Source organism: Heptranchias perlo, chromosome 35 (assembly GCF_035084215.1).
Source record: "Heptranchias perlo isolate sHepPer1 chromosome 35, sHepPer1.hap1, whole genome shotgun sequence".
NCBI classification, from domain to species: Eukaryota; Metazoa; Chordata; class Chondrichthyes; order Hexanchiformes; family Hexanchidae; genus Heptranchias; species Heptranchias perlo.
The window spans coordinates 16,841,974-16,858,377 of NC_090359.1; the positions used below are offsets into that span (position 1 = coordinate 16,841,974).

The window sequence follows — 16,404 nt, forward strand, 5'->3', positions numbered from 1 at the left end:
ATTTGGTTATTTATTTATCTGCATATCTATCTACAACAATTTGCATTTAAAAAACACCTTTAATGTAGTAAAATGTCCCAAGGTGTTTAGTTCCACCCTCGGAGGTGAAATTAAACTTCAGTTTGTGCAGATAAACAGGCCGTAGAGGATTGGCCGCCCGCCCCCTATTGAAGTCCATAGAAGGGAAATCGGGCGTGTGTATAACGGGCGGTCGATCCGCTCCCGTCAGTCGCACCCCCCGCCCTGGTTTAATTTTACCCTCTATGTATCCATTCTCTGTCTCTCTCATATCCTTTTATCTATCCAACTAGCAATCCATCAATTTGTCTATTTATTCATCTCTCTGTTTCTGTTTCTATCTGCCCATCTATTTCTCTCTCTATCCATCCCTCTATATAATACAATTATTTCTCTATCTCTGGTGAAATATGCCAACAAAATCTGTTGTCTTACAGAGTGTGATGTGATCTTTTGTCCGAAGGAATGGAAGTTTTTTAATGGAAGTTGTTACTTTTTTTCAACTGAACGACGAAATTGGACTGAAAGTGCGAATTATTGCAGTGGGAACAAATCCCATCTTGTGGTGATCGCTAGTCAAGAGGAACAGGTGAGAGTTCATCGTACCGTGAGAATATAATATCACTTTAATTAGACCAATGATTATGGGGTAGATATTTCGATCCTGCACTCGTCATTAAATAAATGGATGAAGAACTGTGTGCAGAGGAGCAAAGAAGTGGAATTTCCCCCCCCCCCGGGGTAGATTTTGTCTCCACCACCTGAGGGGTATGGGGCGGTGTCAATAACGGGCGCTCGATCTGCAATGCCAATTCTGTGGGACTGGCGGCAGGTCAGATATCACCCCGTAGACTCCCCCGGCATGGTGAGGTATAAATTCGGCGCAGCAGTGGCGCAAAACGGGCGAGAGAGAATCGGCCGCCCATTTTATACTCCACCTGATTTTCATTTTCATTGACTTCAATGGCGGTGGATGGAACGGGTGGGGGGGTGAAATGGGCGGCCGATTTACTATCACTCGGTTTATGCCACAGTGCAAGATGAATTTATACCCCATATTTCCATACTCCCAACAGATTAGCTATCAGATTTCCTGTAGGAAACAGACAATGCTGGAATGCTGGAAATACTGAGCAAGTCAGGCAACATCTGTGGATAAAGAGACAGGGATCGTTTCAGGTCAAAGACCTTTGCTGTCGGACTGTACAAAACCAAGTTAAGAGTTCCAGTGTAACACACGGTCGCCACACTCTCATTCAGACACACAGGTCAGACACACACAGGTCAGACACACACAGGTCAGACACACACAGGTCAGTTTCTAACAAACCAATGAGAGGATGCTAGCAGGAGCCCATTCTCTTCTAAAGAGAAGACCATTCCGATGTGCACTCTATCTGCCACTGTCTCTATTTCTACCTCCTTTTCTATCTCTGCCTCTCTCTGCGTTGTAACTATTCTTTTGTCTTCTATTGTTACAATATATTTACAGTTATTCATCTCTTCTTCCTCTTACCTCGATGCCTCCTACATTCATCCCCACCCCTGCTCTATGAATCTGCTCTGCATTTAAATCCAGGGTCATCACCTCCTTGTGGTCACGCTCATTAACCCCAAGATCTAAAACTGTGGACTTCTCAGCTCTCTCCATATTTTAGGTGCCAGCCTTAGCTCAGAGTTAGCACAATCACCTTGGAGTCGAAAGGTCATGGGTTTAAGTCCCACTCCAGAGATGTGAGCACGGAATCCAGTCTGATACTCCAGTACAGTACTGAGGGAGTGTTGCACTGTCAGAGGTAACGGCTTTCGGATGAGACATTAAACCAGAGGAGAACTGAAAATGGCCATAAGAGGGGCAAAGAGAGTGTATGAGAATAGATTAGCGGGAAACATAAAAAGGAACTCAAAAGTCTTTTATAAACATATAGATACTAAAAGGGCAGTCAAAGGAAAGGTAGGGCCGATTAGGGACCAAAAAGTAGATCCTCTTGTGGAGGCAAAGGGCATGGCTGAGGTATAAAGTTGATACTTTGCGTCTGTCTTCACTAAAGAAGATGCTGCCAATGTCACGGTAAAGAGGAAGTAGTAGAGAAATCGGATAGGATAAAAATAGATAAAGAGGAGGTGCTAAAAAGGTTGACAGCGCTGAAAGTAGGAAAGTCACCCGGTCCGGATGGGATGCATCCTAGATTGCTGAGAGAAGTAAGGGTAGAGAAGCTGAGGCTTTGGCCACAATCTTCCAATCCTCCTTAGATATAAGAGTGGTGTCAGAGGACTGGAGGATTGCAAATGTTACACGTCTGTTCAAAAGAGGGGCGAGGGATAATCCTGGTAACTGCAGCCAGTCAGCCTAACGACAGTGGTGGGTAAACCTTTAAAGACAATAATCCAAGAAAAAATTAATAGTCACTTGGAAAAATATGGGTTAATAAATGACAGCCAGCGTGGATTTGGTAAAGATAAATCGTGTTTGACTCACTTGATTGAGTTCTTTGATGAAGTAACGGAGAGGGTTGATGAGGGTAGTACGATTGATATTGTGTAAATGGACTTTCAAATGCTGTTTGTTAAGTACCACATGATAGACTTGTTAACAAAATTGAAGTCCGTGGGATTAAAGGGGCAGTGGCTGCGCAGATACAAAATTGGCTTGGGGACAGAAGGCAGAGAGTCGTGGATAACGGTTGTTTTTCAGACTGGCGGGAAGTATACAGTGGTGTACCCTTGGCCAGGAAAATTCTATCGATCTCAGATTTAAAATTATTCATTGAGCGAGCATCTACTGCTTTTTGTGGGAGAGAGTTCCACACTTCTCCACCCTTTCTGTGAAGAAGTGTTTCGAACTTCTCTCCTGAATGGCCGTGCTCTGGTTTTAAGGTTCTGTCCCCTTGTCCTGGACTCTCCCACCAGCGGAAAAAGTTTCTCTCTATCTACCCTATCCTGTCAAATCCTAAAAACCTCAATCACATCACCCTTTAACCTTCTATATTCCAGGGAATACAAGCCTCGTGTCTGTAATCTCTCCTCATAATGTAATCCTTGGAGCCCTGGTAACATTCTGGTGAATCTACGCTGCACCCCTTCCAAGGCCAATATATTCTTTCTTAGATGTGGTGCCCAGAACTGTGCACAGTGCTCCAGATGTGGTCTAACCAGGGCTTTTATAGCTGTAGCAAAACTTCCTCCCTTTTATATTCTAACCATCCAGTTATAAAGGCTGACATTCCATTATCATTTATGATTTTTTTTTTACCTGACTGCTACATTTTAGTGATCTGTGCACATGGACACCTGAATCTCTTTGAACCTCCACTGTTCCTAGATTTTCACCATTTTAAAAAGTACTCGGATCAATCCTTTCTTGGTCCAAAATGGATGACCTCACATTTTCCTGCGTTGAAATCCATCTGCCACAGTTTTGCCCACTCACTTAATCAATCAATGTCTTTGTAATTTTAAGCTCCCCTCTACACTAATAACTATGCCACCAATCTTTGTGTCATCGGCAAACTTGGATGTATGGCTCTCTATTGTGTTATCCAAGTCATTAATAAAATAGTGAATATTTGAGGCCCCAGCACAGATCCTTGTGGGACACCACGAGTCACTTTCTTCCAATTCGAGTACATACCCATTATCCCTACACTGTCTTCTACTGCCTAACCAATCCCCTAACCAGGTCAATTATTTGCCTTCAATTCCATGAATTTTAATTTTAGCTAACAGTCTCTTATGTGGAACCTTATCAAATGCCTTCTGGAAGTCCATATAACCCACATCCATAAACATTCCCCTGTCTACTACTTCAGTTACTTCCTCAAAAAATTCAGTTACCTTTATTACACATGAGCTACCCTTTATAAATTCATGTTGGCTCTCCCTAATCAGCTCAATTTCTCTAAGTGTTCAGTCAATCTGTCATTAGTTAATTATATATTCCAATAACTTCCCCACAACAGATGTTAGACTAACAGGTCTATTATTTCCTGATTTCTCTCTCTCTCACCTTTCTTAAATAATGGAGCTACATTTGCAATTTTTCAATCTAAAGGGACAATTCCTGAATTGAGAGAGTTTTGGAAGATCACGGCTAAAGCATCTGCAATTTCCTCACCTGCTTCCTTTAAAACCCTGGGGTGGAAACCATCAGAACTTGGGGATTTGTCAGCCTTTAGTGCCATTATATTTTCCAATACTGTTTTCTTGCTTATGTTAACTTTAGTGAGTTCCAGTCCTTGACTTATTATTAGTTTCCCTGGAATGTCAGGTATATTATCCTCTTCCTCTACTGTGAAGACTGACACAAAGTAACCATTTGACAAGTCTGCCATTTCCTTATTTTCATTTGCAATATTACCCACATCTGTTTTTAAAGGACTCACATTACCCTTGACTACCCTTTTTCTTGTAATATAGTTGTAAAATCTTTTTGTGTTAATCTTGTTACCCTTAAAGTTTCTTTTCATATTCCATTTTTGCGGCTCTTACTATCTTTTTTGTCTTCCTTTGCTGTTCTTTATATTTCTCCCAGTCCCCTGGAACTACACAATTGTTTACACTTTTGTACGCTTTAGAATTATCTTATCTCTCACCTCTTTTGTCCACCATGGCTGTTTTATTTGGGAAGTAGAGCTCTTGCCCCTTATGAGTATACTCTACTTGTGTATTAAGCTGAATTATTTTTTGAACAACTCCCACTGTTCATCGGTAGTTTTACCTGATAACACTGTCGACAAGTTTTCTGCCGTCAGTCTCCGTCTCATCCCTTTGAAGTTAGCAAAATCTAGAATCTTAGTAATTGTGTTACATTTCTCCTTCTCAAACGTAACATTGAATTCGATCATATTATGATCCCCCGTCAGATAAATTTTCCATTACTGTTAGATTATTAACATACTAAATCTAGTAAGTCCTGCCCTCTAGAACACATTGTTCCAGAAAACTCTCTTGAATGCACTCTAAAAATTCACGACCTTTCTGACTTGAGCTACTCTGCTCTTCCCAATCAATATGAAAATTAAAGTCTCCCATTAAAACAACTCTGCTTTTGCGACATGCCTCTCTAATCTCTGAATGAATACATTCTACCACTTCATTGCCGCTGTCAGGATGCCTGTAGACAACTCCCATTATAGCTTTAAGTCCTCTCTGATTCCTCAATCCTTTTTGAGACTGGGATTGTTCTCCTCAGAGCAGAGAAGGTTAAGGGGAGATTTATTAGAAGTGTTCAAAATCATGCAGGGTTTTAATACAGTAAACAAGGAGAAACTGTTTCCAGTGGCAGAAGTGTTGGTAACGAGATTTAAAGTAATTGGCAAAAGAGCCACAGGGGAGATGAGGAGAAATTGTTTTAAACAGCGAGTTGTTATGATCTGGAATGCACTGCCTGAAAGGGTGGTGGAAGCAGACTCAATAATAACTTTCAAAAGAGAGTTGGATAAATACTTGAAGGGGAAAAATTTGCAGAGCGATGGGGAAAGGGCAGGGGAATGGGACGAATTGGATAGCTCTTTCAAAGGCACAATGGACCAAATGGCCTTCTTCTGTGCTGTATCATTCTATGATTCTATGATGCTATGAAACCAAGGCTCTATCTGCCCTCTCAGGTGGGTGTAAAAGATCCCATGGCACTATTCGAAGAAGAGCAGGGGAGATCTTCCGGCATCCTGGCTATTACTTATTCTCAACCAACATCACTAAACCAGTTGATCTGGTCATTATCTAATTACTGTGGTGTCCTGCTGTGCTCAAACTAGCTGCTGCGTTTCCCCTCATTTCAAAAGTCACTAATCTTTAAATGTACTTAATTGGCTGTGAAATGTTTTGGTGCGTCCTGAGGTCGTGAAAGGCGTTGTATAAAGGCAAGGTCTTTCTTTATTTAGGAACATAAGAACATAACAATAAGGAGCAGGAGTAGGCCATACGGCCCCTCGAGCCTGCTCCGTCATTCAATCAGATCATGGCTGATCATTGACCTCAACTCCTCTTTCCTGCCCGATCCCCATATCCCTTGATTCCGCCAAATTGCAAAAATCTATCTCTCTCAGCCTTGAATATACTCAATGACACAGCATCCACAGCCCTCTGTGGCAGAGAATTTCAAAGATTCACAACTCTGAGTGAAGAAATTCCTCCTCATCTCAGTCTTAAATGGCCGACCACTTATCCTGAGACCATGCCCCCTAGTTCTAGAATCTCCAGCCAGGGGAAACAACCCCTCAGCATCTACCCTGTCAAACCCCCTCAGAATCTTATATGTTTCACTGAGATCACCTCTCATTCTTCTAAACTCCAGAGAATATAGGCCCATTCTACTCAATCTCTCCTCATAGAACATCCCTCTCATCCCAGGAATCAATCTAGTGAACCTTCGTTGCGCTGCCTTTAAGGCAAGTATATCCTTCCTTAGATAAGGAGACCAAAACTGTACACAGTACTCCAGGTGTGGTCCCACCAAAGCCCTACACAATTGCAGTAAGACTTCCTTACTCTTGTACTCCAGCTCCCTTGCAATAAAGGCCAACATGCCATTTGCCTTCCTAATTGCTTGTTGTACCTGCATGTTAACTTGGTGTTTCTTGTACGAGGACACCCAAGTCTCTCTGAACACCAACATTTAATAGTATCTCACCATTTAAAAAATATTCTGTTGTTCTATTCTTCCGACCAAAGTGAATAACCTCACATTTCCCCACGTTATACTCCATCTGCCACCTTCTTGCCCGCTCATTTAACCTGTCTATATCCCTTTCCTCCTCACCGCTTACTTTCCCACCAGCTTTGTATCGTCAGCAAACCTGGATACATTACGCTCGATCCCTTCATTTAAGTCATTAATATAGTTTGTAAATAGCTGAGGCCCAAAACTGATCCTTGTGGCACCTCATTAATTACAGCCTGCCAATCTGAAAATGACCCGTTTATCCCTACTCTCTGTTTTCTGTCCATTAACCAATCCTTTATCCTTGCTAATATATTACCCCCAACCCCATGAGCCCTGACCTTGCGTGAGAACCTTTTATGTGGCACCTTATCAAATGTCTTTTGAAAATCCAAATATACTACATGCACTGGTTCCCCTTTATCGACCCTGCCAGTTACATCCTCAAAAAACTCTAATAGATTTCTCAAACATGATTTCCCTTTCATAAAACCATGTTGACTCTGCCTAATCATCTAATGATTTTCTCAGTGCCCTGTTACCACTTCCTTAATAATGGATTCCAGCATTTTCCCGATGACTGATGTCAGTCTAACTGGCCTGTAGTTCCCTGTTTTCTCTCTCCCTCCTTTCTTGAACAGCGGGGTTACTTTCCTTTCTTTCTTTTTTCTCTTCCTCCTACAATCAACATATTTTTTAAAAAGTTGAACGTCACATACTCACTGTTATTTAATTGCCTTGTCTCCTTCCTTATTGTCTATAACCATTGAGCAGTGTTACACAATAAGCACTGACCCTGCTCCTAGTTTTTCAATTAATAATAATCTTACAAGCTGTGTAATATTTTCACATTCCCTGAAGGATTTTGTTAAGGGCGGATATTATGCACATTGGATTGGATTGACGGACGAGGAAAAGGAAGGCACCTGGCAATGGGTGGATGGTGCAGGCCCGCTCTCTGAACCTGAGTGAGTACTGAGAGGTGTGAGTGAATGGAGGGGACGCAGAACAATATTCCCGGGAAACTGGGTGGTGCAGTGACCTCGGCTCAGTGATCTTCGGAGCTCGACCTCAAATCCAATCAGATTCCCGGAATAAAATCCCGTGTGTTTGTCGGTTCCAATGTTCACTGTGTGATTAGTCTGCACAGTCTGACTGTACAAGGAACAGTCTGGGCTTCATTTTAACTTCAGGCGATAGTGTAAAACGGGCGATATCGGATCGGCCGCCCGTTCTACACCTCCCACCATTTTCCTTTCCAATTGTCTTTGTGAAAATGTTAAAATTAGCCCCTGGGCCAGGGGTGGGGCCTGAGAAACCATTCTGGGCTGAATGTTCACTTTTACCGTCGGGATAAAACGGGCGGGAGCGAATCGGCCGGTGGTTTTACATTCTGTACGATTTTAATCTCCACTCACTTCGATGGGAACGACTATCGAGCGGAATGTCAGCCGGGCGGCCGATCTCCTGTCACCCGTTTACCGTCGGGCGGGAAGAATGAAAATGAACCGCACGGCGTGTAGTTCCCGACTGAATTATCAACTGCAGTAGGAAATGATAAAAGGATATTTAACTCTTCACTACCGAACACTATAACCCGTGCACTATTTTACCTGTAACACCTGCTCTACCGCGGCCCGCGCACTACCGTACCCCCACGGCCCGCGCTCCACCACGCCCCCGCGGCCCGCGCTCTACCGTACCCCCGCGGCCCGCGCTCCACCGTACCCCCGCGGCCCGCGCTCCACCGTACCCCCGCGGCCCGCGCTCCACCGTACCCCCGCGGCCCGCGCTCTACCGTACCCCCGCGGCCCGCGCTCCACCGTACCCCCGCGGCCCGCGCTCCACCACGCCCCCGCGGCCCGCGCACTACCGTACCCCCGCGGCCCGCGCACTACCGTGCCCCCACGGCCCGCGCTCTACCGTACCCCCGCGGCCCGCGCTCCACCGCGCCCCCGCGGCCCGCGCTCTGCCGCTCCCCCGCGGCCCGCGCTCCACCGTACCCCCGCGGCCCGCGCTCTACCGCGCCCCCGCGGCCCGCGCTCCACCGTACCCGCGCGGCCCGCGCTCTACCGTGCCCCCACGGCCCGCGCTCTACCGTACCCCCGCGGCCCGCGCTCTACCGCGCCCCCGCGGCCCGCGCTCCACCGTACCCCCGCGGCCCGCGCTCTACCGCGCCCCCGCGGCCCGCGCTCCACCGTACCCCCGCGGCCCGCGCTCTACCGTACCCCCGCGGCCCGCGCTCGACCGTACCCCCGCGGCCCGCGCTCGACCGTACCCCCGCGGCCCGCGCTCTACTGTGCCCCCACGGCCCGCGCTCTACCGTACCCCCACGGCCCGCGCTCTACCGTACCCCCGCGGCCCGCGCTCTACCGTACCCCCGCGGCCCGCGCACTACCATATTCTATAACCACTGTAACTTATAAGTTGAGTAGCGTGGGAGAGGGGACCTGAGCGGGAGGCCCAGGAGACGCTCCCTATTAAAGGCTGAAATCAAAACCAAAAACTAATGGAGGAGTGAGGCCATGGGACAGCGGGCAGGTGGTTGGTTGAACATAAGAACATAAGAAATTGGAGCAGGAGTAGGCCAATCGGCCCCTCGAGCCTGCTCCGCCATTCAATAAGATCATGGCTGATCTGATCCCAACCACAAATCTAAAGAACACAAGAAGTCGGAGCAGGACCCGGCCACATAGCCCCTGGGCCCTCTCCGCCACCCACAGGGCATTGACCGATCCGAACTCAGCTTCATGTCCAATTTCCTGCCCGCTCCCCATAACCCCTAATTCCCTTTACTTCTAGGAAACTGTCTATTTCTGTTTTAAATTTATCTAATGATGTAGCTTCCACAGCTTCCTGGGGCAGCAAATTCCACAGACCTACCACCCTCTGAGTGAAGAAGTTTCTCCTCATCTCAGTTTTGAAAGAGCAGCCCCTTATTCTAAGATTATGCCCCCTAGTTCTAGTTTCACCCATCTTTGGGAACATCCTTACTGCATCCACCCGATCAAGACCCTTCACAATCTTATATGTTTCAATAAGATCGCCTCTCATTCTTCTGAACTCCAATGAGTAGAGTCCCAATCTACTCAACCTCTCCTCATATGTCCGCCCCCTCATCCCCGGGATTAACCGAGTGAACCTTCTTTGTACTGCCTCGAGAGCAAGTATGTCTTTTCTTAAGTATGGAGACCAAAACTGTATGCAGTATTCCAGGTGCGGTCTCACCAATACCTTATATAACTGCAGCAATACCTCCTTGTTTTTATATTCTATCCCCCTAGCAATAAAAGCCAACATTCCGTTGGCTTTCTTGATCACCTGCTGCACCTGCATACCAACTTTTTGATTTTCTTGCACTAGGACCCCCAGATCCCTTTGTACTTCAGTACTTTCCAGTCTCTCGCCATTAAGAAAATAACTTGCTCTCTGATTTTTCCTGCCAAAGTGCATAACCTCACATTTTCCAATATTATATTGCATCTGCCAAATCTCCGCCCACTCACCCAACCTGTCTATATCCCCTTGCAGGTTTTTTATGTCCTCCTCACTCTCTACTTTCCCTCCCATCTTTGTATCATCTGCAAATTTTGATATGTTGCACTCGGTCCCCTCCTCCAAATCGTTAATATAGATTGTAAAGAGTTGGGGACCCAGCACCGACCCCTGTGGAACACCACTGGTTACTGGTTGCCAGTCCGAAAATGAACCATTTATCCCAACTCTCTGCTTCCTGTTCGATAACCAATCCTCCACCCATGCCAGAATATTACCCCCAATCCCGTGATTTTTTATCTTAAGTAATAATCTTTTATGTGGCACCTTGTCGAATGCCTTCTGGAAGTCTAAATACACTATGTCCACTGGTTCCCCTTTATCCACCCTATACGTTATATCCTCGAAGAACTCAAGCAAATTTGTCAGACATGACTTCCCCTTCATAAAGCCATGCTGACTTTGTCCTATTAAATTATGCTTATCTAAATGTTCCGTTACTGTCTCCTTAATAATAGACTCCAAAATTTTACCCACCACAGATGTTAAGCTAACTGGCCTATAATTTCCAGCCTTCTGCCTACTACCCTTTTTAAATAACGGTGTTACATTAGCAGTTTTCCAATCTGCCGGGACCTCTCCTGAGTCCAGGGAATTTTGGAAAACTATCACCAAAGCATCCACAATCCCTACTGCCACTTCCCTCAAGACCCTAGGATGGAAGCCATCAGGTCCAGGGGATTTATCCGCCTTGAGTCCCATTATTTTACTGAGTACCATCTCCTGAGTGATTTTAATCGTATTTAGCTCCTCCCCCCCGAGAGTCCCCTGTTTGTCCAGTGTTGGGATATTCTTAGTGTCCTCTACTGTAAAGACTGAAACAAAATATTTGTTCAGCATTTTTGCCATCTCCATGTTTCCCACCATTAATTTCCCGGTCTCATCCTCTAAGGGACCTATGTTTGCCTTAGAGGTTGGTGAGTGTTGCCGCTTTTTTTGCTCTCTGATCTCGGGCAGTCGTTCAAACCAAGAGCTGGGAAACTATAACTCGCTGTTATTTTATTAAATTCATAACTTAAACTAGATAAACTAACTTTTAATAGAACTAAAAATATCGAGTGAATAAAGACTTTATCTAATTAACGATATAAATCAAGGTTAGAGAGAGATGGCAGGACAGGTGGTGGTTTGTCGTCACTGCAGTATGTGGGAGTTGGTGGAGACCAGCAAGATCCTGAGCAACCACATCTGCAGTAAGTGTTCACAACTCGAGGAACTTCGGCTCAGAGTTGATGAGCTGGAGTCTGAGCTGCAAACATTGCGATGCATCAGGGAGGGGGAGAGTTATCTGGACACTTTGATCCAGGAGGCAGTCACACCCCTTAGTTTAGATCGTAGTTTAGATTTGGTCAGTGGTCAGGGATAGGAGGATGTGACTGTGAGTCAGGCAGGTATGGGGACCCAGGGTGCAGTGAGGGAGGAGCCTCAGCCCTTGACCTTGTCCAAGAGGTGCGAGATACTTGCTACCTGTGTGAATGAGAAGAAAGACTGTGGGGAGGATGGGCAAACTGACCACGGCACCGTGGTACAGGAGGCCATTCAAGCGGGGGGAGTAAAAAGGAATGTGGTAGTGGTGGGGATTAGTATAGTCAGGGGGATGGCGACTGTTCTCTGCAGCCGCAACCGGGAGCCCGAAGGCTGAGCTGTCCACCCGGTGCCAGGGTTAAGGATATCTCCTCGTGTCTGGAGAAGAACTTGGAGCATGAGGGGAGGATCCAGCTGTTGTGGTCCACGTAGGAACCAACAACATAGGTAGGACTGGGAATGAGGTTCTGCTGAGGGAGTTTGAGGAGCTCGGGTCCAAATTAATAAGCAGAAGCTCAAAGGTAATAATCTCTGGATTACTACCTGAGCCACACGCAAATTGGCAGTAGGTCGAACAATTCAGAGAGTTAAATGCGTGGCTCAAAGAGTGATGTGGGAGACAGGGGTTTCAATTCATGGGGCACTGGCACCAGTACTGGGAACAGAGGGAGCTGTTCCATTGGAATGGACTCCGCTGAAACCGGGCTGGGACCAGTGTCCTGGCGAATCGAATAACTAGGGCGGTAGATAGGGCTTTAAACTAAAAAGTTGCAGGGGGGCGGGATGGTTTCAGGAAAGGGTAAATTTATAAATCTAAAGAGAAAAGTCAGATGTAGCGATTTGGCTAAAGATAAGCAGAGTGTGTCAGGAAGAGACAGAGAGTTTTGAGGTAATAATGCGTCAGTGAATAAGGTCACATCCGAGTAAAAATGTTAAAAAGTTAAAATTAAAGACGATTCATTTGAATGCATGAAGCATTCGTAACAAGATAGACGAATTAATGGCACAAATAGAGATAAATGGGTTTGATAATGGCCATTACTGAGACGTGGTTGCAAGGTGACCCAGGTTGGGAAATGAATATTCCGGGTACTTGACTTTTGGAAAAGAGAAACAAAATGGAAAAGTTGGGGGGTGGGGTAGCCCTGATAATAGAGGATGACATTAAGATAGCAGTGAGAAAGGATCTTGGCTCGGAAAATCAGGAAGTAGAATCAGTATGGGTGGAGATAAGAAATAACAAGCTGCAGAAAATATTGGTGGGAGTTGTTTATAGGCCGCTACAGTGGTTATACTGTTGGACAAAATATTAATCAAGAAATGAGAGGAGCTTGTAACAAAGGTAATGCAATAATCGGGGGGACTTTATCATCTCAATGTGGATTGGGCAAATCAAATTGGCAAAAGTAATTTGGAGGACTAGCTCATAGAATGCATTCGAGACGGTTTCCTAGAACAATACATAAGAACATAAGAAATAGGAGCAGGAGGAGGCCAATCGGCCCCTCGAGCCTGCTCCGCCATTCAATAAGATCATGGCTGATCTGATCCTAACCTCAAATCTAAATTCATGTCCAATTTCCTGCCGGCTCCCCGTAATCCCTAATTCCCTTTACTTCTCGGAAACTGTTGATTTCTGTTTTAAATTTATTTAATGATGTAGCTTCCACAGCTTCCTGGGGCAGCAAATTCCACAGACCTACTACCCTCTGAGTGAAGAAGTTTCTCCTCATCTCAGTTTTGAAAGAGCAGCCCCTTATTCTAAGATTATGCCCCTAGTTCTAGTTTCACCCATCCTTGGGAACATCCTTACCGCATCCACCCGATCAAGCCCCTTCACAATCTTATATGTTTCAATAAAATCGCCTCTCATTCTTCTGAACTCCAATGCGTAGAGTCCCAATCTACTCAACCTCTCCTCATATGTCCGCCCCCTCATCCCCGGGATTAACCGAGTGAACCTTCTTTGTACTGCCTAGAGAACAAGTATGTATTTTCTTAAGTATGGACACCAAAACTGTATGCAGTATTCCAGGTGCGGTCTCACCAATACCTTATATAACTGCAGCAATACCTCCCTGTTTTTATATTCTATCCCCCTAGCAATAAAAGCCAACATTCCGTTGGCCTTCTTGATCACCTGCTGCACCTGCGTACTAACCTTTTGATTTTCTTGCACTTGGACCCCCAGATCCCTTTGTACTGCAGTACTTTCCAGTTTCTCGCCATTAAGATAGCCCTGATACGTGGTGGAATCAACCAGGGAACAGACCATTTTAGATCTTGTCTTGTGTAATGGACCAGGGTTAATTAGTAATCTCATTGTAAGGGATCCTCTGCGGCAGGGTGATCATAATATGATAGAATTTCACATTTAATTCCAGAGTGATGAACTCAAGTCCGAAACTGAAGTCTTAAACTTAAACAAAGCCATTTAAATAGGTATGAGGGGTGAGTTGCCTCAGGTTACTTGGGAAATTAGATTAAAAGATATGATGGGACATCAACAATGGTGAACATTTAAAGAAATATTTCATAATTCTCAACAAATATACATTCTATTGAGGAATAAAAACTCCATGGGAAAAGTGATCTGTCCATGGCTAACTAAAGTTAAGGATAGTAGTAGATTAAAAGAATAAGCTTATAATGTTGCGAAGAAGCATAGTAAGCCTGAGGATTGGGAGAGTTATAGAAATCAGCAAAGGATGAGCAAAAAAATTGATAGAGGGAGAAAATCTTATTTGAGAGTAAATTAGCAAGTAATATAAAAACAATTGTAAGAGCTTCGACAAGTATATAAAAAGTAGGAATAAACGGATCATTTTCAGGTTGGCAGGCTGTAACTAGTGCTGCATAATCACTAACAAACCATTAACTCCCATACTTCAGTACCCTAGAACCCCTACATTACCGTACTCTTATAACCACTACAAGGCCATACCCTATAACCTCTGCACTAACATATACAGGTTATAGGGTACCTACAGAACCGTACCCTATAACCCCTACACTACCATAGCCTATCAACCTATATCCTCTAAACTACTGTACCATATAACCCCTAAACTACTGTACCCTATAATCCAGACACTACCATACCCTATAACCCTTAATCCTGGGTACCCTATAACCCTTAATTCCCCTTACCCTATAACCCTCAATCCCCTGTACTCTATTACCCCTACACCAAGCCCTATAATCCCTACATTACCGTTCCCTATCATCACTGCACCAGTGTATCCTTTAACCCCTACACTAACATCCCCTATAAACCCTGTACTTCTGTACCAATGTGAAATGCTCGTTACTATTGGCCAGTAATTCCCTTTGTGGTTCTCCCCATTGGCCGACAGTAACCTCGGAGAAGATCCGCAGAAACCCCCAGATATTCGGTAATTCCTTGGACCTGCTCCCAATTCACTACCGCCCATTTTGTGCCACGGCCCATGGTGAATTCACCCCCAATGAGCTTTGACAGGCTCTGCCCGTAGGACCCAGCAGAGCAGATCCTTCCCTCTCCTGTACTGATGGCCCTGAGACGTGTGGGGCTGAATTTCCTCCGGACTCTCCCACTCTGCTGCTGTAACTTTGCCTGACGTCCATTTAGACACGTGAATGGGGTTTCCGCCGAAATCCCACCAAAGTTACGGCAGCACAGTCGGAGAACCTCAAACATTCACCTCATTGGTTTGCAGCCGAGGCCACTGGGCAGCGATTGGGATTGGGTCAGGGGTCTGAATCTACCCTGAGCTCAGGGATGACTGAGGATAAATCCATCACCCACCACCAACCTTTCCAATCAGCTGACTCCAGACAAGCCAGCACTGGAACCCAGGGCCTTCTGTTCCTGTGCAGCACATTAGTCCCTGGAAAGGGGACTGAGCCCCTGAGACACCTACAGTGCCGAGTGATTGAGGTTATGAGGAGGTCAATTTCTATAACTGAGGAACTGGATTCCAATCGGAGACAACTAAATATCCACTTCCATTTAACGAAAAGGAATATTTCCCTCATAGTTATTTGTGTGGATCTTTGATTGGTCCCTCCAGATTTTGGCGCAGAGGTGAACCGAACAACCACAAGAGCGCACACTGTGAGGATGAGAACTGCGCCACCACCTCTTCCACGGGCTGGAACGACGATTGCTGCATCACGCGTTGGAAATGGATTTGTGAACGAAAATCAACCGCTCTTTTGCAGCGTTAGTTTTGTGGACGTCGCTGTGAGTTGAACAGAATCAGACAAAGAGACGAACAGCGGAAGTGCCCGACTCGCCTGATGATTTCTTTCCTTTTTTCATTAAAACCCGAGAATGCCAGAAATGTACAGCAGGTCAATCAGAGAGCTGAATGTTCCTGGAGAGCCCCTTCCACAATATCCTGAGTCGGGCACTTTCTCCTGCAGGCACTGACTGATCAGCTCCACATTCCCAAGACACTTGCTCTATTTCAAGATTGCACAATTTAAAAACTTTCCCTTTGGTTATTTTAGTCTCTATAAACTTTCGGATTTATTGAACCAGATAGACCCAAATCAGAGCCCCTCTCTGTATTAGTGAGGCTCGGTTGGATGCAGGCTGATTGTGAAGGATTTATGGAGAGTGTTGTCGACACGACCGTCTGGATAACTGATGTCGACTGACTCCACTTTGATGATCAACGGCTGCTCCTGAAAGTGTCTCAGACTCACTTATTTTGGAGATTTAAGTGATATTGTCACCAAACACCTTCCACATTAACACATCACTGGCAGAATTCAAATAAATCGATTTTGTTAATGTCAAGAAAATTGAGAAGTTTTTATATTCAAGAAAAATAATTTGTGTTGAGCTATCCAATAAAGTCTTGGTTACTTTCTGCAAA

The 16,404-nt window shown here is 45.2% G+C and overlaps 1 protein-coding gene across 1 annotated transcript in view; it reads left to right on the top strand.

Annotated features, from left to right (window-relative positions):
• LOC137302142 (CD209 antigen-like protein C) overlaps nucleotides 1-16,404 on the top strand; it is a 48,406-nt gene extending 32,002 nt beyond the window's left edge. Inside the window, exons 6-8 of the mRNA XM_067971813.1 lie at nucleotides 456-607; nucleotides 7,541-7,647; nucleotides 15,592-16,404. Of these exons, the coding sequence (XP_067827914.1) occupies nucleotides 456-607; nucleotides 7,541-7,647; nucleotides 15,592-15,748 (416 nt within the window). The 3' untranslated portion in view covers nucleotides 15,749-16,404. The remainder of the gene's footprint in view (nucleotides 1-455; nucleotides 608-7,540; nucleotides 7,648-15,591) is intronic.